Genomic DNA, 25,564 nt, shown 5'->3' with positions numbered 1-25,564 from the left:
TCTCTCTCCCTCTCTCTCTCTGACAAATAAATAAAATCTTTAAAAATAAATAAATAAATAAATAAAAGATCAATGTGCTTGGGGTGCCTGGGTGGTTCTCTTGGTTAAGCATCTTCTGCCTTTGGCTCAGGTCATGATCTTGGGGTTCTGGATGGAGTCCTGCCCCGGCTCCCTGCTCAGTGGAAAGCCTGCTTCTCCCTCTGCAACACTCCCCCACCCCCGATCATGCTAGCTCTTGCTCCCTCTCTCAAAAACATACATTCTTTAAAAAAAAAAAAAAAAAAAAACTTTTCTTTTTTTTTCAAAGATCACTGTTAGGTGGAGAATGGGTTGCATGTGTTGGAGGTGGAGACATGAGTGGAAGCACAAACATCTGGGATACCACTGAGTTGCCCAAATGAAGGATGATAGTGGCTCGGCTTGGAGTAACAGCAGCAGGAATGGAGAAGTGCGAACGTATTCATGATATATTTGTTGTAAACCTGAGATGACTCTTAGTGGTAACAAAAAGAAAAAAACGAGATTCCAAGGTTTGTGGTTTGAGCAAATGGGTAGTGTTTAACTGAAATTAAGGGGTTTGGAGTAGGTGGCTAGGTAAGGGGCCTAGGAACTGGAGCCTTGTTAATTTTGAGATATCTATTCCATATCTGCACTAAAGATGTAAATTTGGCTAACGGTAAGAATGCATCTTTGCTAGGAGAAAATAGATTAGTCAATTTGAATGGAGTTCCTAATGCTTTAGAAGAAAATTACTCATCAGGCAGTGATAGGCTGAAAAAGTGGAGGTGGATGTTCTCGTACTTTAGTTTCTAAGTCTTACCAGTTTCTTAAACATTGACCGATGTTTCCTGATTTGACCTTCCACCTTCCCAGAGCCATGCTGCTTTTGAACAAGCCCCTTCATTTGTCCATTCTTTGAACTCATTCCTATGTACCAGCACTGAAGTCAGTCTTAAAAGTTTCAGTGGCAGCTCCCTTTCGCCAGAAGTTCAATACGTGTTTTTCTTTCTCATCCTCCACACTTGCATCTCCACACCCATCTTCAGTCTCTGCAATCTTGTTTTCCAAACTCTTCCCTGTTGGCCAGTTTCTCTCGCTGAGGCACGCAGCTCAATGAGGATCCACCCAAAACGCCTCTCCGCCCAGCCAAGAGCCCTACAGCGCCTTGTAGGGGAAGGAGGAAGTTTACGAGGTGGAGGGGTTGGTAGTGGGTAGGGGGTCCGTCCTGGCCTAGTTCAGATCCCTGGGTTCTTCTCTGTGGTCAGTAATCTCTCCCCCAGAGGTTAAATTAGGATTAAAAATAAGAAGGGGGGGGGGGGGCGTCTGGATGGTTCAGTCGGTTGAGCGTCTGCTCAGGTCAAGATCCCAGGGTCCTGGGATGGGGCCTCTAGTCCTGCTCCCTGCTCAGCGGCGAGTCTGCCCCTCCCTCCCCTTTGCCCACCCTCCCTGTCCTGAGCGTGCTCTCTCTCAAATCTAAAAAAAAAAAAAGAGAGAAAGAAATGGTAGGGGTGGCTGGGCGGTAACTACCGTGACTTTCAGTGTAGCACTTATTAGCATGGTATTTTACCAGCGAATTTATTACGGGCCGGGGCAGACTTTGAGGTAGCTAGTCCCAGTACAAGACCTGGCGCTGGCGAATGAATGGACGATTGTCTATGGCTGAACTTCACTGAGCGCGGTGTCGCACATCAACGGCCTTTCTAGGACAGGGACCAAATCCACCAACCCCTCAGCTCTGCGCTCTCTCCCAGGCCGGGATTCGAACCTGCACGACTTCAGCGCAGACAGCTCCGCCGCAGAGGTCTTCATTTCCTGCTCCGGCCAAGAGCCTCCTCAAACCCTGACGGATGCTGGGAAGTGTAGTCCTGTCGATTGAGGAATCTGGCAGTACCGCGCTGAAGTGCATTTCGGGATAGGCAGCCTGCGGCCGCCGGGGAGCCACGCAGCGTAGTCCCGCCTCCTGCACGCAAGAAACGGGGACGTGTGTGAGGTCACTTCCTGTGTGCTGGGTGGCTTCCTGCGGCGTTTCTACCCTCGCTCTCTTTTTCGCTGCCTGACCGCCGCCATCATGGGTCGCATGCATGCTCCCGGGTGAGCTCGGGTTTCTGAGCGGGTTGCAGGGCTGGGCCGCGGGGCTGGGGGAATGGAGAGCGCGTGGGCAGCGAGTCGAGAGGATGATTTTCTAGACCGTTGTGGCACTGACCACCACCTCATCCGGAGACTGTTTCTCTCCCCAGGAAGGGCCTGTCCCAGTCGGCTCTGCCTTACCGCCGCAGCGTTCCCACCGTAAGTAGCTTGCGGGGACGCGGGGGAAGGCGGGAAGGGTGAGGGGGCTGCCTTCCATCCCGAGTCTCCCGGGACACTCGGTGCCGGCCGGGGACCATGTGTGCATGCTGAGGAGCGCCGCTGAGGGTGGTGAGGACGGCCGAGCTTCGGTCCCCTCCCTGGTTTCTCGCCCTAAGGCCAGTTTCTCTTCGTAAACAGTGGCTGAAGTTGACGTCTGACGACGTGAAGGAGCAGATCTACAAACTGGCCAAGAAGGGCCTGACTCCCTCGCAGATCGGTGGGTGTTCCTGGGTAACGTAGCGCCTTCCGCCTGCCCGCATGTAACTTGATGGGAAAATCGCTGGGGGTAAATGGGCCGCATAGATGCTTCGAGAACCTTTTGTTCCTTTTCCTGGCTTTGCTACCGATGACCGGGGCCTAGTGTTCATTCGTCGGACTCTCAGGTTCTTATTTGGAAGAGGAGGAAATTACTAAAATGGTCTCCAAAATTTAATGTATTTACTGTGGGCTTGGTGCTCTCCCTAGTTTGAATGATGCTAAACACTTTACCCTCACCGACCTCATTTCGTTCTGACCGCTGTCCCTTCAAATGCGAAGTTTTTCCTCCCATCCTTCAGTTGAGGAAACCGGCACTGGGCAGCTACACAACTCGCCCAGATCACTCATCTGTTAAATGGAGGAGTTGGGATTGGCAACACAAGAGCACTTGTCACACTTCTTACGTTGTGGTTTGAACCTCGGTTGTGTGTAACTTTGTGCAGGTGGTTTCATTCAGCAGATGTTCACCTGCTCTGTGGGTCTGGACCCTGAGAATACAGTAGTCTAGAAAAGGACAAAATGCCTGCCTTCTTGGAGCTTATGTAGTCTAACAGAGGTGCTACACGCTATAGGAAATAGGTAATAGACTGTCAAGTATTCAGATGGTGCTGTTTTGAGAATTTTAAAAAAACGTGTAAAATTTTAACAAGGATGTGTGATACAGGGGCGCCTGGGAGGCTGGGTCCGTTAAGTGTCTGCCTCCAGCTCGGGTCATGAGGGTCATGATCAGGGTACTGGGATCAAGTCCTGCGTGGGGCTCCCTGCTGAGCAGGGAGCCTGCTTCTCCCTCTGTTTTCCACTCTCCCTGCTTGTGCTCTCTCCCTCTCTCTCTGACAAATAAAATCTGAAAAAAAGTTAAAAGTCCAACACAATTAATAAATGTTGGGTTTTAATTACTGAGGAAATGTACATAGCTGGAATCTCATTGATTTCTTTGGTGGCGTATAATCCAGCAAGTTTGCTCTGATGATGGTCTTTAAACATTTGCAGTTTCCTCCAGAAGGTTGGGTGTTGGGTAAACCAACCTTGGATGTCTCAGGTTTGCATGCATTCTCGTGTTGGTTTCTGTGATAGATAAGTAACCCTGTTTTACCGAGGAAAACTTGGAAAATTACTTGATCTCAGAGCTTTGACATCACATGCTTCAGCTGCGTGTTTGGTGGGGGAATTTATGTTACTTCTTTTTCAGGTGTGATTCTGAGAGACTCCCATGGTGTGGCACAAGTACGTTTTGTGACAGGCAATAAAATCTTGAGAATTCTTAAGTCCAAAGGACTCGCTCCTGATCTTCCTGAGGATCTCTACCATTTGATCAAGAAAGCTGTTGCTGTTCGAAAGCATCTTGAGAGGAACAGAAAGGTGAGAGAATAGAATTGCTTATATGAACTTAATTTCAGTAAAGTATTAGGCATCTGATGTGAATTACCTAAAGAGGCTTAAAGCACAAACTTGTCACACTCCAGTTGCTTTGAAATGTACCAGAAGAAATTGTGGGGGCATGACTTTTGCTCTAGTAGCTACAGTATATTCAGTTGGTTGAAAATGTTGAGGTGTTTATTTGCAAAGTTTTATTGCTTCATTATTTTTTTTTAGTTACAGAGTGTTGCAAATCATTCATGTTAAGATTTCTGGAAACCTTAAATTCCCTTAAGGAGTTTTTTTGTTTTGTTTTGTTTTTAAGATTATATTTTTTATTTATTTAACAGATGGAGATCACAAGTAGGCAGAGAGGTAGGCAGAGAGAGAGGAGGAAGCAGGCTCCCTTCTGAGCAGAGACCCCGATGTGGGGCTCAATCCCAGGGCCCTGGGATCATAACCTGAGCCGAAGGCAGAGGCTTAACCCACTGAGCCACCCAGGCGCCCCCCTTAAGGACTTAATTTGAGCCCCATGAACCCTAGTCTATGAATCTGTTACAGGGCATTGGGTAACTTCATTAGACTGCATGGTGTCTGTCCATTCTTATGTTAAAATAAAGTTTGATAATGTTTTGAGTGTTTTTCTTGAATTCTCTCTATTTTTAGGACAAGGATGCTAAATTCCGACTGATTCTGATAGAGAGCCGTATTCACCGGTTGGCTCGATACTATAAGACCAAACGAGTCCTCCCCCCCAATTGGAAATAGTAAGTATTAATGTTTTTGGTTAATAAGAGCAGATGTTAGCCATAGAGTAAATACAGTAGCAACTCTAGTAAAAGCTGTTTTAGGCCATGGCTACGTGGTCAGGTACCCTTCAACTCTGCCATTATTAGGAGGAATACAGCCATAGACAATATGTTAAAAAATGGGCATGGCTGTGGTCCAATGAAACTTAATTTCCAAAGGCAAGCAAAGGGATGTGGTTTGCAGATCCCTGATTTTTTAAAACATTAATAAGCCCTTTAAATAGCTTCTAGATAGTGGGTATAGTTTCACTTCATACCTTTGCTCCCTGTGTTTATGTTCAGGTTTGCATAGATTGCTCACTATACTAATTAATTTCCAGACATTGTCAGTTTTCCACCAGAAGGTCTTTTCCTTATGTTGGCTGGTTCTTCATTAGCTAAGTGAGCATCTTTGTTCCTTATGCTTGGGCACAATGAACTAATTCAGAAACTTGGCATTATAGTGCATTTTATATATTTGTGGTTTATTTTTAGCTGTTTAGAAGTAGCTCCATTAGGTGTGAGAGTCTGAATGAATATGGAGGACCTCTTTTAATGAGCTCTTCTTCCCCCCTTTTTCCTTTTCAGCGAGTCATCCACAGCCTCTGCACTGGTGGCGTAAATTTGACTATGTACTCAAGCAATAAAATCGTTGTCTAACTAGAAGCATATTTTGTATTTCTTTTCCTAAAAATAACAAGTTGATTCATATATGTTGATCTTTTTAGATGTGAGCGTGTGTTAGCACAGTGAGAAGTGTGGGATTCCACGCAGGGGGCAACAAGATAGCACCTATCTTTTTCATCCTTTCACTGTTAACTAGTGGAGCAGTTCATAACTTCATGAGGGGTTGTTAAATGGAGGGTGGGGTGGTAGGACTGGAAGAAACAAGGAAGTCATCACTTAATTTTTTTGATGTCATGACAAAAATCTTAAGCTTTTGTTTTTGTTTTTAAGATTTATTTACTGACAAAGAGGGCAAGGGACAGGCAGACTGAACACAGAGCCTGACTTGGGGCTGCACTGAGCCAAAATTAGACATTGAGCTACCCAGGTGCCTTGTTTCTTAAGTGTTCTCCGTACGTTCAGTGTTAATCCTGAGCTGGATCAGTGATAAAGACCATCCAGATAGTGTATGTAGTGGTATAGTCTTGTCGGGAATGTGTAAGAAAGTTCCTCTGCAGTATGGAGAAGGCTTCGGGAAGACCTGGTATTGGATCCCAGTCTTGGTGGTAAGGCTTAAAGATAAGGAAGAAGGAATTCAGCTAACAGCAAGCACAGTTCCATCTGGAGCAGAGGGAACCAGAAGAACGCTCTGTGAGAGGAACTCAGGTGACTGAGCCTGGCAACTTGGGATGGGTTAAAATAAAATGTACTCACCTGGGTCTTTTCAGAATATTCTTTTTTTTTCTTTCTTTCTTTTTTTTTTTTTTTTAAGATTTTATTTATTTATTTGACAGAGATCACAGGTAGGCAGAGGGAGGAAGGGAAGCAGGCCCCCCGCTGAGCAGAGAGCCCAATGTGGGACTTGATCCCAGGACCCTGAGATCATGACCTGAGCCGAAGGCAGCAGCTTAACCCACTGAGCCACCCAGGCGCCCCTTTTTAGAATATTCTTAACCCAGTGAGGTAAGTGGGTATCCATGTTTAAAAGAGGCACCTGGCTGGTTCAGTTGAGCATCTGCCTTCACCTCAGGTCCTGATTCCTGGGATCCAGCCCCGCCAGGGAGGCTACTGCTCTCTCTCTTCCCCCAAACCCCCATCCCTCATGCTTGTGCTCTCTCTGAAATAAAATCTTATTTTTTTTTTTCCTAAAAGAGGCAAGTTGGTGAGTTGGAGACTGTAAGACAGTAAACTAATCAGCTTTTTTTTTTTTTTAAGATTTTATTTATTTATTTTACATCCAGAGATCACAAGTAGGCAGAGAGGCAGGCAGAGAGAGAGGAAGCAGGCTCCCTGCTGAGCCTAGAGCCGGATAAGGGGCTCCATCCCAGGACTCTGGGATCATAAGCTGAGCTGAAGGCCGAGACTTTAACCCACTGAGCCATCCAGGTACCCCAATAAGCTGGTTTTTTCCCGAAAATTTTTCTTTATTTGACAGAGATCACAGGCAGAGGGGGGGGGGGGGGGAGAAGGCTCCCCACTGAGCAGAGAGCCTGATGCGGGGCTCGGTCCCAGGACCCTAAGATCAACTTAAGTTTTACCCTAAGTAATCTAAGTTGTGTTTGAAATCACACTGTTGGGCAAAGTCCATTTTTTAGAGACCAGTATTGGCTATCATTGATGACCTTTTGAGTGCTGTGCTCTGAGGGTAAAGGCACCAAGTGACTTACGTTGTTCCTTAGGGCACTTCTTTACTCACCTGCCCAGTACTGTGTTCTGTGCTGGGTATGCAAGCTGACTCAGTCCCCCTTACTAATAGGCTCACAAATAATGGGAAACAGTCCGTTGCAGTATTTCACCCACTTCTTACCTGGTGGTAGATTTTTAAATCTCTTGTGTTTGTGTTCATGTCTTAAAAGTGGTTAAACATTGGGACATTGGGGCGCCGGGTGGCTCAGTGGGTTAAGCCTCTGCCTTCGGCTCAGGTCCTGATCCCGGGGTTCTGGGATCGAGTTCCGCATAAGGCTTTCTGCTCAGCAGGGAGTCTGCTTCCCCTGCTCTCTCTCTGCTTGCCTCTCTGTCTACTTGTGATCTCTGTCAAATAAATCAATAAAATCTTAAAAAAAAAAAAAAAAAGTGGTTAAACATTATAAACCAGGAATTAAACTGACTAATAGGGCACCTGGGTGGCTCAGTGGGTTAAGCCTCTGCCTTCGGCTCAGATCATGATCTCAGGGTCCTGGGATGGAGCCCCGCATTGGGCTCTCTGCTCAGCGGGGCGCCTGCTTCTCTACCTATTTGTGATCTCTGTCAAATAAATAAAACCTTTTAAAAAAAAAAAAAAAGATAAACTGACCAATAAGGCGCAAACATCTCCCAGAGTGATGAATAAGTCAAAACACCTGGCACAGTCCTTTGTAATCCCTCAGTAGCTATGCAGATGTTGGGTATTGATGGTTCTGGACCAAAAAGTTAATAGTTGGCAGAACATTTCAAAGCATATCTAGGTTTCTTTTTAATCAAAGGAAGTATCTCGGGGGCGCCTGGGTGGTTCGGTCAGTTGAGTCCCGACTTGATCTCTGCTCAGTCTTGATTCAGGGTCATGAGTTTAAGCAAGCCCTGCTTCCGGCTCCACGCTAGGCATGGAGCCTACTTTAAAAAGCATTTGTGTATTTGTGATTCTTGCCATCAAGCCAAGAGAATTACTGCAAATACTAAATATGACTACAGGTGGGAGGTGTTTTAGTGCCTTAAAAGTTTTAGTATACTTGGGGCACCTGGGTGGCTCAGTGGGTTAAGCCTCTGCTTTTGGCTCAGGTCATGATCTCGGGGTCCTGGGATCGAGTCCCACATTGGGCTCTGCTCAGCAGGGAGTCTGCTTCCCCACTGCCCTGCCTGCCTCTCTGCCTACTTGTGATCTCTGCCTGTCAAATAAAATCTTAAAAATAATTTTTTTTAAAGTATACTTGATAGTAAATAAAATGCCAAAACATGCAGTCCTTGTAAATCGTGGGCAGAGGGGTCAAATGGGTTTTTAGCAACAGCCACTTGTAGGTTGTGGGGGTGAAATCTCAAGAATCTAAATGATCATGAGGATTGCATGAGGTGCTTCTCATGGGGTAGTTATCAGTCATCCAGAGAGAAACTTAACTTATTTGGTGAACATTCTTCCAGATAATACCTGTTCAGATAATCACAAAGACACTTGGTACATGGGCATCATGCTATATACATCATCCCATTTTTTTTTTTTTTTTAAGATTTTATTCATTCGACAGAGAGAGATCACAAGTAGGCAGAGAGGCAGGCAGAGAGAGAGGAGGAAGCAGGCTCCCCACCGAGCAGAGAGCCCGATGCGGGGCTCGATCCCAGGACCCTAGCCGAAAGCAGAGGCTTTAACCCACTGAGCCACCCAGGCGCCCCCATCCCATTATTTTTTACTGGTTATGTTCTGGTTTTGGCATTCCATAGGTGTCACCTACTGTAACTTGCCTTGTAGTTGTCTCAGGATAAAACTCAATGGGAACTTTGGCATGTGTCTTTTATATTTTGTATATTTTGCAAAACTGCATTTCAGAAGTCTGGTAAAGTGCTCAAAAAGTGCATGAGAATGTCATTTCACCTTTCAAAATTGGTTTTGAAGGAATGAGAATGATACTTGTTTATACCTTATTCCGTTTTACTCATTAGATTAATGAGTATCTTACGTCTCCTTTTTGGGAACTGCCTGTTCATGCCTTATTCTAGTTTGTCTCTTTTGGAACATTGTAATTCCTAACACTTTATCATATGCTACAAATATTTTTCCCTCTTGTCTTTTCATCTTGTTTAGAAGTTTAGGAATTTTATTGGTACTGTGCCTAATGATTTTTCTTATTTTTTTTTAAATGGATCAGTCTAATTAAATTGTTTTTTTCCTGCTTCTCTTTCTCTTTAATATGGTCTTCATCTGTCTTTCAGACTTAGACATTTATTCTTCCTTTTTAAACAGAAGTTTCCATATGTTGTTTCTTTGTAACATCTTCTCTGACACAGTTGGAATCAGCATGTGCATACTATTTGTCCAAATCTACCCATATGTGAGCAGCTAGGGTTTGAAGGCTTCCTTCAACAACTGTTCTCTTCATCTAAAAATCCTTTTTTGGGGATGCTTGGCTGGTCAGTCAGTAGAGCATGCAGTTCTTGACCTCAGCGTCCTCATGAGTTTGAGCTCCGTGTTGAGGATAGAGTTTAAGAAAAAAAAAAAGCAACTTGAAAATCATCTTTCCCTCAAGCGACAGCTGGTTTTTGTTTTTGTTTTGTTTTTTAAGTAAATTCTATGCCCAGCATGGGGCTCAAACTCACAAGGACCCCTGAGATTAAGTTACGGGCTCTACTGAGTCAGCCAGGGGTCCCCACCTTATTTATTAATCAAAGTTTTGAATATGTGTGGTTTTAGAAATATCATTTTACAAGACAACTAAAAACCTTTTCCCTTTTGCAGTCTGAACTCCAGCCTTAGTGTGCATCTGCCTAGTCAACATCCCCACTTAGATCTCTAATAAACTCCTGACATTTTTTTTTAATCCCAAACAGAGCTCTTGATTTTTGCAGGCCAAACCTGCTCTCTTCCCACACATCTCCAACTCAGTAAATGGCAACTTATCCTCAGACCAAACACCTAAGTCTTTGACTTTTCACTCTTAATGCCGCATATACTTGATCACCAAGTCCCCTTAGCTCTACCTTTACCTTTACAGTATATGCCTACATTTATTATTTTTTTAAAGATTTCTTTTTTTAAATTTATTTGACAGCACAAGTAGGCAGAGAGGCAGGCAGAGAGAGAGGGGGAAGCAGGCTCCTTGCTGAGCAGAGAGCCCGATGCAGGGCTCGCTCCCAGGACCTTGAGATCATGACCTGGGCTGAAGGCAGAGGCTTTAGCCCACTGAGCCACCCAGGCGTCCCTATGCCTACATTTAAACACCTAGGACTTTTACTACAACCACCCTAGCCCAAGTCACTTTCTACCCTTCCTACTCAAAAAGCTGCCTGTTCTCTTCCCACTTGTGACCCCACTGAGGCATTTTCTACATCCAGCATCTAAAGTGACCTTTTACAATTTAAGTTGTTTGGGAGCCTGGGTGGCTTAGTCAGTTAAGCATCCAGCTCTTTTTTTTTTTCCCCCAAGCGTCCCCCTCTTGATTTTGGCGCAGGGTCAGGAGATGTGAGCCTCCATCAGGCTCCGTGCTGAGTATGGAGTCCCGCTTAAGATTCTTTCTCTCCATCTCCCCTACCCCCCGCCATACCACTCACATTTTATTTTATTAAAAAATAAAATGCAAGTCACATGATGTCTCATAGGTTCCAAAACCCCCAGTGGTTTCCCATCTCAGAATAAAATTGAAAATCCTTATCTTGCCCTATAAGGGAGTGTTGGGATCCTGATGGAAAATGGATGTCATACCAGCATTGAGGAATTTGGAAAGAATCTATTAAAGCAATGTTTTACAAAGATATGAGTGGGGTTTAGGGAAGTCACAGGGCATACTGTGTATGATTCCCTCAAGCTAGCAACCTGGGGGAGACACTAGCATTTCCACCCCAGTGTGAAGAGTGCAAGGGAACTCAGCCGCGGAGAGTCACCTGTAGAAGCTGTGATCCTCAGTAAGGACTCGTGCCTTCTGATTCATTGCAGGGTCTTTCCATCAGCCAATCTCACAGGAAGCCAGAGGCTAGGGGAGCCTGTTGGTATGGTCCATGTACATCAGGTTCCCAGGCAGCCGAGAAGGGTGGAGAGTAGGTCTGGAGGGACAAGAGGAAAGTATCCAGTACAAAGGGCCCCCGTGACCTGGGTTCCTCCAGCCACCTCTGTTCTCCTAATACCCTTTTCAGTATTGGTGGCCTGATTTCACAGACCCTCCTCCCAGAGCCATTGCCCTGGTTAATTCCTCAGCTTGGAAGGCTCCTAACCCCAGCTATCCACATGGCTTGTTCTTTAGGTGTGCTCAACTGTAACATCATGGGCCCTATCTAAAAGAGGGCACCCTCCCACCCAGCACTCCTTCTTCTCAATCCTGCCATTCTTCAGAGTACCGATTACTACCTGACACATTATGTTGATATTTTTAGATTATAAAACCATTAAAACAAGGACATTGTTTGTTCACTGCTATATCCCTAGTATCTAGAGTAATGTCTGGTATGTAGTAGGTTCTCAATCTTAATGCACATAAATGTTAAATGAATGCACATGGGAGTTGAAAAAAGTTTTGGAGATCTTGGAAAAAAAGGTCTTTTTTCAACCCTCACTGATGATTGATAGAGAACTTGACTTGGAATAGAAAATAGGTGGGAAGTAACTTTTCCTAAGAATGTTTAGTGGCTTATTGTTTCTAGATTAAAAAACTGCTGTTGAGAAGTCAGGTGTCATTCTATCTCCCACTCCTTTGTAATCTGTGTTTCTTTTTCTTTTTTCTTTTGGTGTGTGTGTGTGTGTGTGTACTCGCTTTTAGGATAGTCTCTTTATAGCTTAGTTCTTTCAGTTTGCAATAATACCTTGGGTTTTCTTTTTTTTTTCATTTTTTTAAAAAGATTTCATTTCCTTATTTATTTGACAGAGAGCACAAGTAGGCAGAGTGGCAGGCAGAGGAGGAGGGAGAAGCAGGCTCCTGCTGACCAAGGAGCCAAATTTGGGCTCAACCCCAGGATGCTGCTAACATCAACCTGGCTCCCCCAGGTTGCTAGCTTGAGCAGGATCATGACCTGAGCTGAAGGTAGATGCATACCTGACTGAGCCATCAAGTCAGTTTTTTTTGTTTTTGTTTTTCTTTTAAGATTCTATTTAGTGGGGGGGGGGGGCACCTGGGTGGCTCAGTGGATTAAGCCTCTGCCTTCGGCTCAGGTCAGGTCATGATCTCAGGGTCCTGAGATCCAGTCCCGCATCAGGCTCTCTGCTCGGCAGGGAGCCTGCTTCCCCCTCTCTCTCTGCCTGCCTCTCTGCCTGCTTGTGATCTCTCTCTCTGTCAAATAAACAAAATCTTAAAAAGAAAAAAAAAAAAGATTCTATTTAGGGGCGCCTGGGTAGCTCAGTCAGTTGAGCATCTGCCTTCATTTTGAGTCATGATTCCAGGACCTTGGGATCAAACCCCACATTGGCTCCCTTTTCCATGGAGTAGGGAGCCTGCTTCTCTCTCTCCCTCTCTCTGCCTGCTGCTCCCCCTGCCTGTGCTCTCTCTCTTACTGTTAAATAAATAAATAAATATCCTTTTTAAAAAAAGATTTTAGGGGCGCTTGGGTGGCTCAGTGGGTTGGGCCTCTGCCTTCAGCTCAGGTCATGATCTCAGGGTCCGAGGAATCGAGCCCTGCATTGAGCTCTCTGCTCAGCGGAGAGCCTGCTTCCCCCTGCCTCTCTGCCTGCTTGTGATCTCTCGCTCTCTTTTTCAAATAAATAAATCAAATATTTTTAAAAAAAGATTTTATTTATTTGAGGAATGTCTGGGTGGCTCAGTCAGTTAAGCAACTGCCTTCGACTCAAGGCATGATCCCAGAGTCCTGGAACTACCCTGAGTCAGACTCCGTGCTTAGTAGGGAGTGGCCTTCTCCCTCTCCTTCCTGCTCTTGTTCTCTGTCACTATCTCTGTCTCTTTCAGATAAGTAAAATCTTTTAAAAATCTTAAGTAAAATAAAATGCTTATGGTTGCACATTTAAAAAATATTTGAGAGAGTTGGCGAGAGAGCCCAAGCAGGCATACCTGGAGGCAGTTACACTTTTTTGCCACTAGGTGGCGTATTTAGTATTGCTGGCGTTAACGCTACCAAATAACCGCAGCTTCATATAATTTGCATGAACTTTCACATTTATTATTTCTTTGATTTTTACAACTCCCCCAAATTAATTCCAGCTATTCTTGAAAGGCGGCTTGGGATAAATTCAAAACAACATATATTCCATGGGGAGGGGTGCCTAGGTGGCTCAGTCAGTTGGGCATCTGACTCTTGATCTCAGCTCAGGTCTTGATCTCAGGATTGTGAATTCAAGCCCCACATTGGGCTCTGCGCTGGGTGTGGAGCCCACTTAAAAAAAAAAAAAAAAAAAAAAAAGATGGGGAAATTGAGGTTTAGAAACGGTAACTCAACCCAAGGCCATTAGAAAGTTTAGTGTTCCTATCACTATCCCTCAGTACCTCTTGCAATCCTTTTATTTTGTTTTTGTGAGGAATGCAAATAACAAAGACCCATGTTCAGGGCAACTGGCTGGCTCAGTCAGCAGAGCCTGCAACTCTTGATATAGAAGCCTGAGTTCAAGCCCTACATTGGGCATAGAGATTACTTAAACAAATAAACACATACCTACAAAAGCTTTTTTAAAAAGATCCATGTTTTCTAGACAAATCAATTTAAAAATTATTAACAGTAACATTTTACTAATTCATAATGTATAGAATAGATCCATTAGAGAAATCAGATTTTGTTTTATTTTTTTATTTTGTTATTATTTTACGTAGGCTCCATGCCTAGTATGGAGCCCAGTGTGGGGCTTGAACTCAATGAACCTGCGATCAAGACCTGAACTGAAATCAAGAGTCAGACCTTAACCTGAGCCACACAGGTGCCCCAATAAACCAACTTTTAAAATCTCCAGACATCTAAGTGAATTTAGGCACTGCTCTCTTTTATATTGTTTCTAATTTTGTTACCTATAAGTAACAATTCACATTCTCCCAAGCTAAGGGTAAGAGTTGCCTTTCCGCTCCAGCAAGTGCTGTTGCCAGCATCCCAGCTTCACCTGCAGTCATACTGCTGCTTCCACTACTACAAGTTGCTGTGGCTCCAAACATAATGACATATGCAGTCGTAGCTTGGGAATATGGTCCCGTATCAGGAGAGCAGTGCCTCTCTAACGAGGAGGAGCTGAACAGGATTGGGTGGGGCTACACAGACAGGTCCATCTGTGTCTGTAATGCTCTTATTTTTTAAATTTATTTTAAATTTTTAATTTATTAGAGAGAGAGCACAAGCAAGGGGAGAGGCAGGCAGAGGGAGAAGGAAAAGCAGACTCCACGCTGAGCAGGGAGCCTGATGTAGGGCTGAATCCCAGGAACCTGAGATCATGACCTGAGCCAAAGGCAGATGCTTAGCCCACTGAGCCACCCAGGCGCCCCTGTGATGCTTTCTTTTCTAACTTAGGTTTAGGTACAAGGGATTTTTGTCACAGTCTCTGTGTCTTTTTGTAAGTGCAACACAGGAAGTCTCAGGGAGGTCTACAATTATAAAAGCAGTTTGTTCGCTCCACAGGTATTTATTGAACGCTTCTGGGACAAATATTCTTCTATTCGGCAGTGAACAGCAGTCTAGCTAGGGTCTGGATTGACCACTAATTCATTCACAAGGCACACTGAATGCACTGTTCCTGCTGTGGGCCCCATGCTATGCCAGAGGCTGATAAGATGACCCGTGCCCAATCCTGCACTGTAGAAGACTTGCAAACTAGTACAGGTTACAACACATTATCCTTGAAGTATGCAAACCTCACAAGACAGAAGTGAGCTTCAGAAAAGAGATGCAGACCAAGTGTTAAGGGAAAAAACAGAATTTGAAGGGCTTCAACAGAGGAGATGGCAGTTAAGCGGGATCAGGAAGGACATGGTGGGCAAGCAGTGACAGGGTGCACTGCAGACAAAGAGCCTGCTAAGCAGAGGTAATGGCAGGAGCACAATATGGAGGCGGAGAGTCTGCCGTGTGAGGGTTAGTGAGTATTTTAGTTGATGGTGAACCTAGCAGTAAAGTCTGGGAAAGCAGTTTGGTCAACTCCCAGATGGCCCAGGTCCAGGCCAAACTGCTAGACTGTCCTATAGGAGACCTAGGGCTATTTGCTGTTAGGAAGGGCCAACAGGGCAGGGGAATGGCTCCTGGATGGGCAGAATTGGGACCTGCCGAGACAAGTGCAGGGGGAGATGGGTCACAGGCATAGAATCCGCAGGAACTGCCGGCTGTTTAAGTTTGGGTTGGGAGTGCTCTTCCCAGGCGGTTATTCGGTGCCTGCTTGAACTCCTCCAGGGATGGGAAGGTCACCACACACAAGAATTTTGGTTTTTACTGCTAGGTAGTACTCCCTCATTTGTGTACTAGGTCTTACAGGGAACTCTACTGCACAGGAGTGTGGTGAGGGGGAAGGAGGTAGAAGAGGAGGAACTTGGACAAATAGAAAGCATGCTATTTCTGCAAGGGCCTGTCCTCTCTGGTTCTGGTAGTCATTGTGCCTGAGGGTGAGCCCAGCGGGGGCTTCTGAAAGGGGAGGGGCTGCTTTGGGGCTATGTTCCTTTAGGCACTGACCAATGGGCTGGAGGTTGCGGCTCATGGTTGCCTTTGTGATGCCCATATGGGGAAGCCATGGTGCTGGGACTGGTATACCCTACCTACGGGGGGAACTTGGGACAGAGAGAACATTTAGTGCAGGAGTTATGGGGGCAGTCTGGGTCATCCTGGGGGTTCTCCTCTGTTGGCATATCCTCTTCTAGTCTCAACTGATCTGGGATCCTCTCAGCATGAGCCATCACATTGGTCCTTACTCTCCACCAATATGGTTTTAGGTTCAAAGACTAGGGCAAGACTGGTCTTCCTTCTTCTTCTTCTTTTTTTTTTTTTTTTTTTAAAGATTTTATTTATTTATTTGACAGAGATCACAAGTAGGCAGAGAGAGAGGAGGAAGCTGGCTCCCTGCAGAGCAGAGAGCCCGATGTGGGGCTCGATCCCAGGACCCTGGGATCATGACCTGAGCTGAAGGCAGAGGCTTTAACCCACTGAGCCACCCAGGCACCCCTTCTTCCTTCTTCTAAGGAAGACTGATTAGGTACCCTTCAAAGGTCATTAGACAGAGCCTTCCCCATTGCCCTAGATCTCTCTAGCTAACTTATTGCAGTGCCTGAAATCCATCACAGGAGAGGCACGCACATTTCCTAGAGAGTCTGGCACGTTATTTGAGAGCCTACTTTAGTACAGTTCTTTATTAACGAGTTCACAAAGATTTCTAAGGAAGCCCTACCCTAAGTAAAGTGTCTTCACTGAGCAAATCGTCCCTGAGCACGAAGAACTCCTAACTCGGATCAGGGAGACATGGATTATAAACCCTTTTGCCTCCTTAATCTCATTGGAACTTTATAGCAACTTTGTGCTGCAAATTATTAAACTTCTCTTTGCCTCAGTTTCCTCCTGTAAACTGGATATAAAGTCCCAATATGAGGCCACAAAGACTGGATGTTAGCTTTTAGAAACAGAGGACTTATTTCTTCCTATTTCTCCAAAGCAGCCTGGAGTCTGACACTCTCAACCCTGTCGAAGGGCAGCTCTCTGACCTCTCCAAGCCCAGTGAAGAATGGGTCGGGGCTGGAAGGGGAAGCCACAGTCATTGTGGGTGGGCGTGTGAAGGCACCCGCAGATGATTGCAGGAGGTCACTGAGGATTTGGGGGTGTGGTCAGTTAGCCATTCAGGTGGTGAGACTTAGGTGCTACTACCCCAGGGGGAAGAGCCTGGACTGGAGAGTCTGTGAATAGCACAGTCTGTCCGTGCCTAAGCCCCGTTTTCTCCACCCCTGCACTGCCTCCCAGTGTTGGCCAAGTCTCACCGCTGGGCTGATCCTTATCTGGAAAAGGAGGTTGGACCAGGGAGGCATACTAAGTTCTGGAAGCAGGTAAAACTATTCAAGTCTCCAACACCTCCAGGAGACAGGCCTTAGGGCAGGGAGGATGTGTTTTCAGTCCTAACGGAATCACTTTTTCCTCCAGCCTAACAGATCCCCTTCTGGTCTCGCATCTGCCGGAAGGCTGGAAAATCAGGTGTATTGTGAGTCATCTGGGCTCTGTCCAACCTGCCTGTTTCTTTATTCAGCAACATTCTCTAAATGCTTCCTAGGGCCCTGATCCCTCTTCTCTCTCTCGTCCATCCATCCGTCCGTCCATCCATCCGTCCATCCATCCAATCAACAAATATTTATTGAACTATGTGTCAGGTGTTGTTTTAGGGTTTGGGATACAAGAGTGAGCAAAACCAGACACAATCCCTACCCTCATGGAGCCTGCAGGGTTTTGGAGGAGAAAGAGATTCAAATAATCACCATACCAATGTAGATGCCAACTGTCACACGTACTACGAAGGAGATTGCTGGTGCTCCAAGAGCCTACCAAGGTCTGGTGGGTGAACCTCACAGGTAGGCAGAGAAGGCTCCTCTGAGGAGGTGACCCTTGAGCTGTTAATCTGCAGGAAGTGGGAGCAGAGTGGGAAGGGGTGTGGGCACTGCTGGCACAGGGGTACGAAGGCCTTGCGGCGGAAGGGAGCACAGTGAGGGTGGGGGACAGAGAGTGGCGCTGACAGGAGGGAGAGAGGTAGGACTTTGTAGGCTTTTTAAAAGATCTGCCTTTGGGTGCCTGGGTGGCTCAGTGGGTTAAGCCGCTGCCTTCGGCTCAGATCATGATCTCAGGGTCCTGGGACGGCTCAGATCATGATCTCAGGGTCCTGGGATCGAGTCCCACATCGGGCTCTCTGCTCAGCAGGGGGCCTGCTTCCCTTCCTCTCTCTCTGCCTGCCTCTGTCTACTTGTGTTCTCTGTCTGTCAAATAAATAAATAAAATCTTAAAAAAAAAAAAAAAAGATCTGCCTTTGCTTTAGAGCAAAAAGGATAGAGGACATTAATCAGGGGGGAATGACATGATCAGCTTTATGTTTGGAAACTATTCTGTCAGCTTGCTGTGTGAAAAACGGATGTGGGTGGGTGGAAGGGCCTAGGGAATTCGCAAGCCCAGTAAGGAGGTCAGAGTCCAAAGGAGAAATGACTGTAAACTTGGACTAGGTGTTAGGGTAGCGATGGAGAAGAATGGAAAAATTAGAGACACATCTAGAAGGTAAGTTTGTCAAGATTTGGGATCAGGTTGGCTACGAGGAGAGAGAGAGCACGAGGTATGAAAGATGACTGCCAGACCTCTGACATGGACAAGAGGAGGGACGGTGGTCTGTTCCTGCAGGTAGGGGACACGGAGGGAGGGGCAGGCAGGGGTAGCACATTAGGAGTTCAGTGTTGGAGTCGTTGGGTTGGAACTGGCTTTGAAATCTCACAAAGATGCCGAATAATCACTACCACTTACTGGGCGCGTCCATGTGTCAGGCATGAGGTGGAGCGTATCGGCGCCTCCGTTGCTCTCAAGAACACGCTGAGGCACTGAAAGGTAGAGCAGGCGGGAAGGTGGACACACTGGTCTGAAGTTCAGAAGCAGGCTCTGGGCTGGAGACACGGGACCCTCAGGGTGGGGGAGAAACTGAAGCCATGGTCCAATGGAATTGGCCCTCAGAGGAGTCCAGCTTCTCTCCCTTCTGACCTCCACCCCACCTCCAGCTGGGCTCCACTCGGCCTGCCCTCCCATGCTGGGCAGTAAATGCGGTGCCTGGATCACCCCGGGTGTGGTACATGGTGTCAAAGATGGCCACAACGCAACCTCCTTTCTCACCCGTCTTCTTGGAACCTTATTCTTTGCCGGTCAAGACGTGGTGTCTAATCATCCTTCTTGTCAACCTGGCAGGCCTGTGGCTTGCTTGTAACCAATAGGATTCTGGGAAGCGCACCTCAGGACTTCCGTAGTGAGGGCAGGAAAGGCCTTGTTGCCTCGGATGCTCCTGTGTGGGGTCCGAGCTGCCATGCCGGGCCGCAGGGACCCTGACGCCTCCACGCTGTGTGTGCCGAGGCCATACGTTCACACTCTGGAAAACTGCTACAGTTATGGCCCAGGCAGCAGGCAGTACTGACCTCGGGGCACACGGGTGAACATAGCTCTGTGTGACTCCTGTCCCCAGCCCTGGAGTCACCCCCGGCCACTGATCTTCCCAGGGGAGGCCCCAGGCATTTCAGAGCAGAGGCAAGCTGTTCCTGCCACGCCCTCTGATTTCTTGACCTACGGAATCCTGAGCAAGATACAATGGTTGGTTTGAGACACTGAGTGTTGGGATAATGTGTTTCACAGCAAAAATAGCTGGAAGATCTTTCTGAGGATCCTCATGGCGACTGGAGGGACAGGGTGGTGGCTTCCCTGCCTGCCTCTTTCATTTGCTGTGACTTCCAGTTCTCACCTCGTCTTACCCTGCCTGGAATGACACATGGACGTGTCTGTCTGCACTGGCAGGCTGGCTGGGAGCCCCGGTGGGAAGAGCATGGCAGGGCTATCCTGGCTGCCCCGTATCCCAGACCCCCGGCACAGAGCCCGACAAGAAGAGAATCAGTAAATGCTTGCCGGGTGTACGCATGCCTGCGGTCAGTCTCATGTTTATTTCGCCAAGAGCGGGGGATCCCAGACGTCTTCTGAGTTCATGGGGGATCCGGATGGAAACTCTTGCTTGCCGGCTGCCTCACACAGATGTATGATGGAACTGAAAGCAATTTTTGTGAAAGCATTCTCACGAATACATTTTTTTTTTAGATTTTATTTATTTATTTGACAGATAGAGATCACAAGTAGGCAGAGAGTCAGAGAGAGAGAGAAGAGGAAGCAGGCTCCCTGCTGAGCAGAGAGCCTGATGCAGGGCTCTATCCCAGGACCCTGGGTGGGATCGAAGGCAGAGGCTTTAACCCACTGAGCCACCCAGGCACCCCACGAATACAACATTTTTTTTTTTTAAAGATTTTTTATTTATTTATTTGACAGAGAGAGATCACAAGCAGGCAGAGAGGCAGGCAGAGAGAGAGGAAGGGAAGCAGGCCCCCTGCCGAGCAGAGAGCCCGATGCGGGACTCGATCCCAGGACCTTGAGATCATGACCTGAGCCGAAGGCAGTGGCTTAACCCACTGAGCCACCCAGGCGCCCCACGAATACAACATTTTGATTGAAACAAAGATTTGATTGAAAATAAATATTCCCTAGTTGCTGTTTTTTTTCCCCTGTAGTGTCAGCTGTTTAGTGCTCCATAAGGCAATTTTCAATCCTATACAAGTTTTTAAGGATTTTTGTGCATTTTCAGAACTTTTCAGAGCTCCTCCCCCCATTTGTAATCTGTTTTAGCCTACTTTTACTGCTTTTCAATATTTGTAGTGTTTGAAAGTTGGAGCGGCCTAAGGGTCTAATTGATGGGGGACTACTTGGGACCACTGACTTAGACCTCAGAGGAGGAAAGCCATTGGGGCCCTTTGTTGGGGTGCTCATTTTTTGTGTGTATGATAAGTTGAGGCTCTAAGAAAGAAGGGGCTTGTTCAGGGTCATACAGCGAGAGGACAGTGAGGTCTAGAACCCAGTGTCCTGGCTCCTGGCCTAGTACTCTTTCCCCTCTGTTCCTGCTCCAGGTATGAGCAGAAATGGTCTCCAGGTGAAATTAAATCTTTTCATGTCTCTATATTCTGATGTTTCTAAATGAATATAAATTGCATTTGGCAAAAGATAAAAAACAAAGAGTAAAAGAAAGAATTTTTAAAATCCTATTAGGGGGCGCCTGGGTGGCTCAGTGGGTTAAGCCTCTGCCTTGCTCAGGTCATGATCTCAGGGTCCTGGGATTGAGCCCCGCATCTCGCTCTCTGCTCAGTGGGAAGTCTGCTTCCTTTTCCCTCTCTGCCTGTATCTCTGCCTACTTGTGATCTCTGTGTGTCAAATAAATAAATAAAATCTTTTAAAAAATCCTATTAAAGGCATCACCTGAAGGACCCACACCTTCCTCCCTCCACCACACACACACACACACACACACACACTGGTTCCACTGCCCGCCTATACAGCATTGTCTCTTTTAAGAGAGTGGTCTTTAGGGACATTCTGGCTCAGACTTATGATCACAGAGATCCCAGCTTTGAGTCACAGGGGCCAGGAAAAGCCAGTATATTCTGGGGCACATATCCCTGAAGTCTACCCACCAAGATGGAGTAGATGCCAAGCAGAGAGAGGCAGGCCGGGAAGAAGGGCGTGAGCCCTAAGGAGCCCCAGCAGAGGGCAGCAGGAAGCTGGTCCAAAGGCTCTTAGGAGTCCTCTGATTAAGGAATATCACCAGGGGCCTGGAGGCTCCATGGAGGAGAGCTTAGGTCAGGTTCTGAGGGACGGGAGTGGAAAAGCTAGTTTAGGTTTGTGTATGGGGATGGCCGCTTTAAGCCTGGGGAGACAGGAATTAAGAAGTCAAAATTGCCAGAGGTGAGGACAGGGACTGAAAGCTCTAGGCAGGCTGGGAGGGACCGTCTGTTTTATGGGAGCAGCTGTACTGTTAGAATAGTGCCTGGAGGGCGCCTGGGTGGCTCAGTGGGTTAAGCCGCTGCCTTCGGCTCAGGTCATGATCTCAGAGTCCTGGGATCGAGTCCCGCATCGGGCTCTCTGCTCAGCGGAGAGCCTGCTTCCCTCTCTCTCTCTGCCTGCCTCTCCATCTACTTGTGATTTCTCTCTGTCAAATAAATAAATAAAATCTTAAAAAAAAAAAAAAGAATAGTGCCTGGAATACACATTAAATTAGTATTTGCTAATCAAATGCACACATGGAGATACTGTTGGGCGCAGGAGGGAGGCAAGGGCAGGGATGGCAAATGTTTGAGTGGAAGATGGCAAAAGGAATTTTTTTTTTTTAAAGATTTCATTCATTTATTTGACAGACAGAGATCACAAGGAGGCAGAGAGGCAGGCAGAGAAGAGAGAGAGAGGAAGGGAAGCAGGATCCCCGCTGAGCAGAGAGCCTGATGTGGGGCTGGATCCCAGGACCCTGAGATCATGACCTGAGCCAAAGGCAGAGGCTTTAACTCACTGAGCCACCCAGGCACCCCGACAAAAGGAATTTTTTACTTGTTGAGCACCTGTTTGTGGAGCAACATGCCAATAACAAGCTCTTCAAGTTCATGATCTCTCTTTTCAAGTTAGTTTTTTTTTTTTTTTTAAGATTTTATTTATTTATTTGACAAAGAGAGAGCATAAGCAGGCAGAGCTGTAGGCAGAGGGAGAAGCAGGCCCCCCACTGAGCAGGGAGCCTGACGTGGGGCTGGAATCGTGGGGCTGGATCCCAGGACGCTGGGATCATGACCTGAACCAGGCGCTTAAGTGACTGAGCCACCCAGGTGCCCCTCCAATTAGTTTTTAAATTGAAAAATAGTACATTCTTAAGGGTAAAAAACACGAAACAGGGGTGCCTGGCTGGCTCAGTCAGTTAAGCATCTGCCTTGGGCTCAGGTCATGATGGAGGGGGGGTGTGGATCCTGGGATAGAGCCCCCAGGTGGGACTCCTGCTCAGTGGGGAATCTGCTTTTCTCTCTGCCTCCCCCACCACTGTTCGTGCTCTCTCTCACACATAAAGAAATAAAATCTTTAAATAAATAAAATTAAAAATATAAAATAAAACAAAAATTTAAAAATAAACCTCCCTCTCATAGCAGACCCTCAAGCCTCCTCAGAGGCTGACAGTGTTTTTTGCATATCTTTGTAGAACTTTTATGTATGTTTTGTGGGTCACCAGCTCCCTGCCATATCTCTCTGAACCCGCAGGCTGAGAGCAGAGTGGCGTTTCTCAAAGCGCGGTCTGGGACCACCTTCAACAGAATCACCTGGTGGGGATATCACTTATTAAAATGCAGAATCTGAGGCCTCACATAGCCCACCATAACCAGGGTAAGGGCCAAACCTTACCCTGGGCATTCTTTTCTTTTCTTTTCTTCTTTCTTTCTTTTTTTTTTTTTTTTTTAATTTTATTTATTTTTCATAGTAATCTCTACTCCCAATGTGGGGTCCAACTCACAACCCGAGACCATGAATTGCATGCTCTTCCAGCTGAGGCAGCGAGGCACTCCCCTGGGCATTTCTGATAGCCATCAACGTTTGAGAAGCACTGACCTGACCCACAAAATCACTACATGAGGGGAGGGTCCAGGTAGTTCTGGGTACAGGAACATTTGGGTGGCTCAGTTGGTTAAGCACCTGCTTTCAGCTTTGGTCCCGATGCTGGAGTTCTGGGATTGAGGCAGGGGCATCAGGCTTCCTGCTCAGCAGGGAGTCTGCTTCTCCCTCTCCTGCTCCCCCTGCTTCTGCTTTCTTGCGCTCTCTCTTCTGCTCCCTGTCAAATAAATAAATAAAATCTTAAAAAAAAAAAAAAAAGTTCTGGGTGCAAATCGAGGCTCCATTATGCCCTTATCTTGTGACCTTGACCTTGGGTACAGCATTTAACTTCTTGTCTCAGTCAGGCTTCCATAACAAAGTACCTCAGGTTGGGGAGCTTAAATAATAGAAATCTATTCCCTTACATTCTGGAGGCTGGAAGTCTGAGATCCAGGTGCCAGCAGGATGAGGCCTTTCTTCCTGGTTTGCAGATGGCAGTCTCCTCCATGAGTCCTCACACAGTCTCTCCTCTGTGCCTGTGAAAAGATGGAGAGAGGGAGGTGGGCAGGGAGTGGAGCACAGGGAGGGGGTCAGCACTCTGGTCTCTCTTCCTCTTCTTCTTTTTTTTGTTTTTTAAAGATTTTATTTATTTATTTGACAGAGAGAAATTACAAGTACACTGAGAGTCAGGCAGAGAGAGAGAGAAGGAAGCAGGCTCCCTGCTGAGCAGAGAGCCCGATGCGGGGCTTGATCCCAGGACCCTGAGATCATGACCTGAGCCGAAGGCAGCGGCTTAACCCACTGAGCCACCCAGGCGCCCCATTCTTTTCTTTTTTTAAAAAAAGATTTTATTTAGGGACGCCTTCGTGGCTCCATCGGTTAAGACGCTGCCTTCTGGGGCACCTGGGTGGCTCAGTGGGTTAAAGCCTCTGCCTTCGGCTCAGGTCATGATCCTAGGGTCCTGGGATCGAGCCCCGCATCGGGCTGTCTGCTCCGTGGAGAGCCTGCTTCCTTCTCTCTCTCTCTCTGCCTGCCTCTCTGCCTACTTGTGATCTCTGTCTGTCAAAAAAAAAAAAAAAAAAAAAAAAAAAAAAAGACGCTGCCTTCTAAAAACAAAACAAAACAAAAACAAAAAAACAAAGACGCTGACGCTGTCTTCTGCTCAGGTCATGATCCCAGGGTCCTGGAATCAAAACCCGTATTGGGCTCCTTGCTCAGCGGGGAGCCTGCTTCTCTCCACCTCTGCCTGCCACTTTGCTCATTTGTATGCTCTCGTTCTCTCTCTCTGACAAATAAGTAAATAAATAAAGTCTTTAAAAACAAAGATTTGATTTATTTGAGAGAGAGGGAGAGGCAGACGGAGAAGGAGAAGCAGACTCCCCAGTGAGCAAGGAGCCTGATGTGGGACTTGATCCCAGGAATCTGGGATCGTGACCTGAGCAGAAGGCAGACACTTAACCGAGGAGGGCCTTGGACAGGTGTCGAAAGGTGTGTTCCAGTCAAGGTTATGCTATGTAACTAGTCACACAATCTTTGGCAACTCACTTGCCCTCTGTGGGCCCCAATGTCTTCATCTAAAAATGGGGATTAAAATCTCTTGCCTTGCCCACCTCCTAGAGATGCTGTGATCAGAAAGAGGAGAAACGTGCACAAACCTTTGTTTTAAATCCATCCTATAGGCCATCCTCTCAGAACCAGCTCAAACATTAGTAACTGTGCTCTCGAGAATCATATACAACTTTAAAAAAAATCAATTACTTCGTTTTTATTAACTGAAAATTTTGCTATGATCGGGCCATAGGCTGGGGAAAATTCACATTTTTTAATTTATTTTATTTTTTTAAAGATCTTACTTACTTATTTGACAGAGACCCCAAGTAGGCAGAGGGGCAGGCAGAGACAGAGGAGGAAGCAGGCTCCCCGCTGAGCAGAGAGCCCAATGTGGGGCTCGATCCCAGGACCCTGGGATCATGACCTGAGCCGAAGGCAGAGGCTTTAACCCACTGAGCCACCCAGGCATCCCGCAACTAGGTAATTTTAATGGGCAGTAAGGTCTATAGGTACATGAAAGGGTGAAATGAAAAATCTGTAACAGTGCTGTCCAGTTAAAATATAACGTGAGCCATAAAGGTGAGGAAATACTCGTGACTTAAAGTTCTGTAGTAACCACTATCTTAGTAACACATTTTACATCACCTAATACATCCAAAATATGATTTTAACATGTAATCAACACAATTATGAATGAGATATTTTACATTTTATAGTAAATCTTCAAACTCTATTGTGCATTTTATTTTTTTAAATATTTTATTTATTTATTTGACAGAGAGAGATCACAAGTAGGCAGAGAGGCAGCTGTAGTTCCTGGGGCCAATGACTACTGTTTTGGGTAATGCAGAGCTAGAATATACAACATAAATATTTTT

At 46.4% G+C, this 25,564-nt stretch overlaps 1 protein-coding gene and 1 long non-coding RNA gene across 4 annotated transcripts in view; one reads left to right on the top strand and one right to left on the bottom strand.

Annotated features, from left to right (window-relative positions):
- Positions 1-1,950: 1,950 nt before the first annotated feature.
- RPS13 (ribosomal protein S13) lies at positions 1,951-5,414 on the top strand. Its single transcript, XM_059137459.1, has 6 exons — positions 1,951-2,091; positions 2,238-2,286; positions 2,485-2,563; positions 3,794-3,963; positions 4,627-4,727; positions 5,337-5,414. Exons 1-6 carry the CDS (start codon positions 2,069-2,071, stop codon positions 5,368-5,370), a joined length of 456 nt encoding a protein of 151 aa, XP_058993442.1. The 5' UTR covers positions 1,951-2,068; the 3' UTR covers positions 5,371-5,414.
- A 4,911-nt stretch (positions 5,415-10,325) lies between these two features.
- LOC131809894 (uncharacterized) overlaps positions 10,326-25,564 on the bottom strand; it is a 34,048-nt gene continuing 18,809 nt past the window's right edge. Inside the window, exons 2-4 of one of the 3 annotated variants that reach the window (XR_009345327.1) lie at positions 23,561-23,671; positions 23,238-23,373; positions 10,326-11,135 (exon numbers count right to left, since the gene is read on the bottom strand). This is a non-coding gene — a long non-coding RNA (uncharacterized LOC131809894). Of the gene's footprint in view, positions 11,136-20,155; positions 23,374-23,560; positions 23,672-25,564 lie in introns of those variants that run through there. The other 2 variants (XR_009345326.1, XR_009345325.1) reach the window with 2 other exon arrangements.

This window comes from Mustela lutreola, chromosome 1 (genome assembly GCF_030435805.1).
Source record: "Mustela lutreola isolate mMusLut2 chromosome 1, mMusLut2.pri, whole genome shotgun sequence".
Classification (NCBI taxonomy): domain Eukaryota; kingdom Metazoa; phylum Chordata; class Mammalia; order Carnivora; family Mustelidae; genus Mustela; species Mustela lutreola.
The sequence above is the reverse complement of the archived record's forward strand: the minus strand, read 5'-3'. Positions and strand labels throughout refer to the sequence as shown.

Bases quoted from the DNA above. Each gene is read 5' to 3' on its own strand.
- RPS13 (XM_059137459.1), top strand. From the start codon at position 2,069: ATGGGTCGCATGCATGCTCCCGG. The intron at 2,092-2,237 runs GTGAGCTCGGGT...TTCTCTCCCCAG, and splicing joins GGTCGCATGCATGCTCCCGG to GAAGGGCCTGTCCCAGTCGG. The intron at 2,287-2,484 runs GTAAGTAGCTTG...CTTCGTAAACAG, and splicing joins ACCGCCGCAGCGTTCCCACC to TGGCTGAAGTTGACGTCTGA.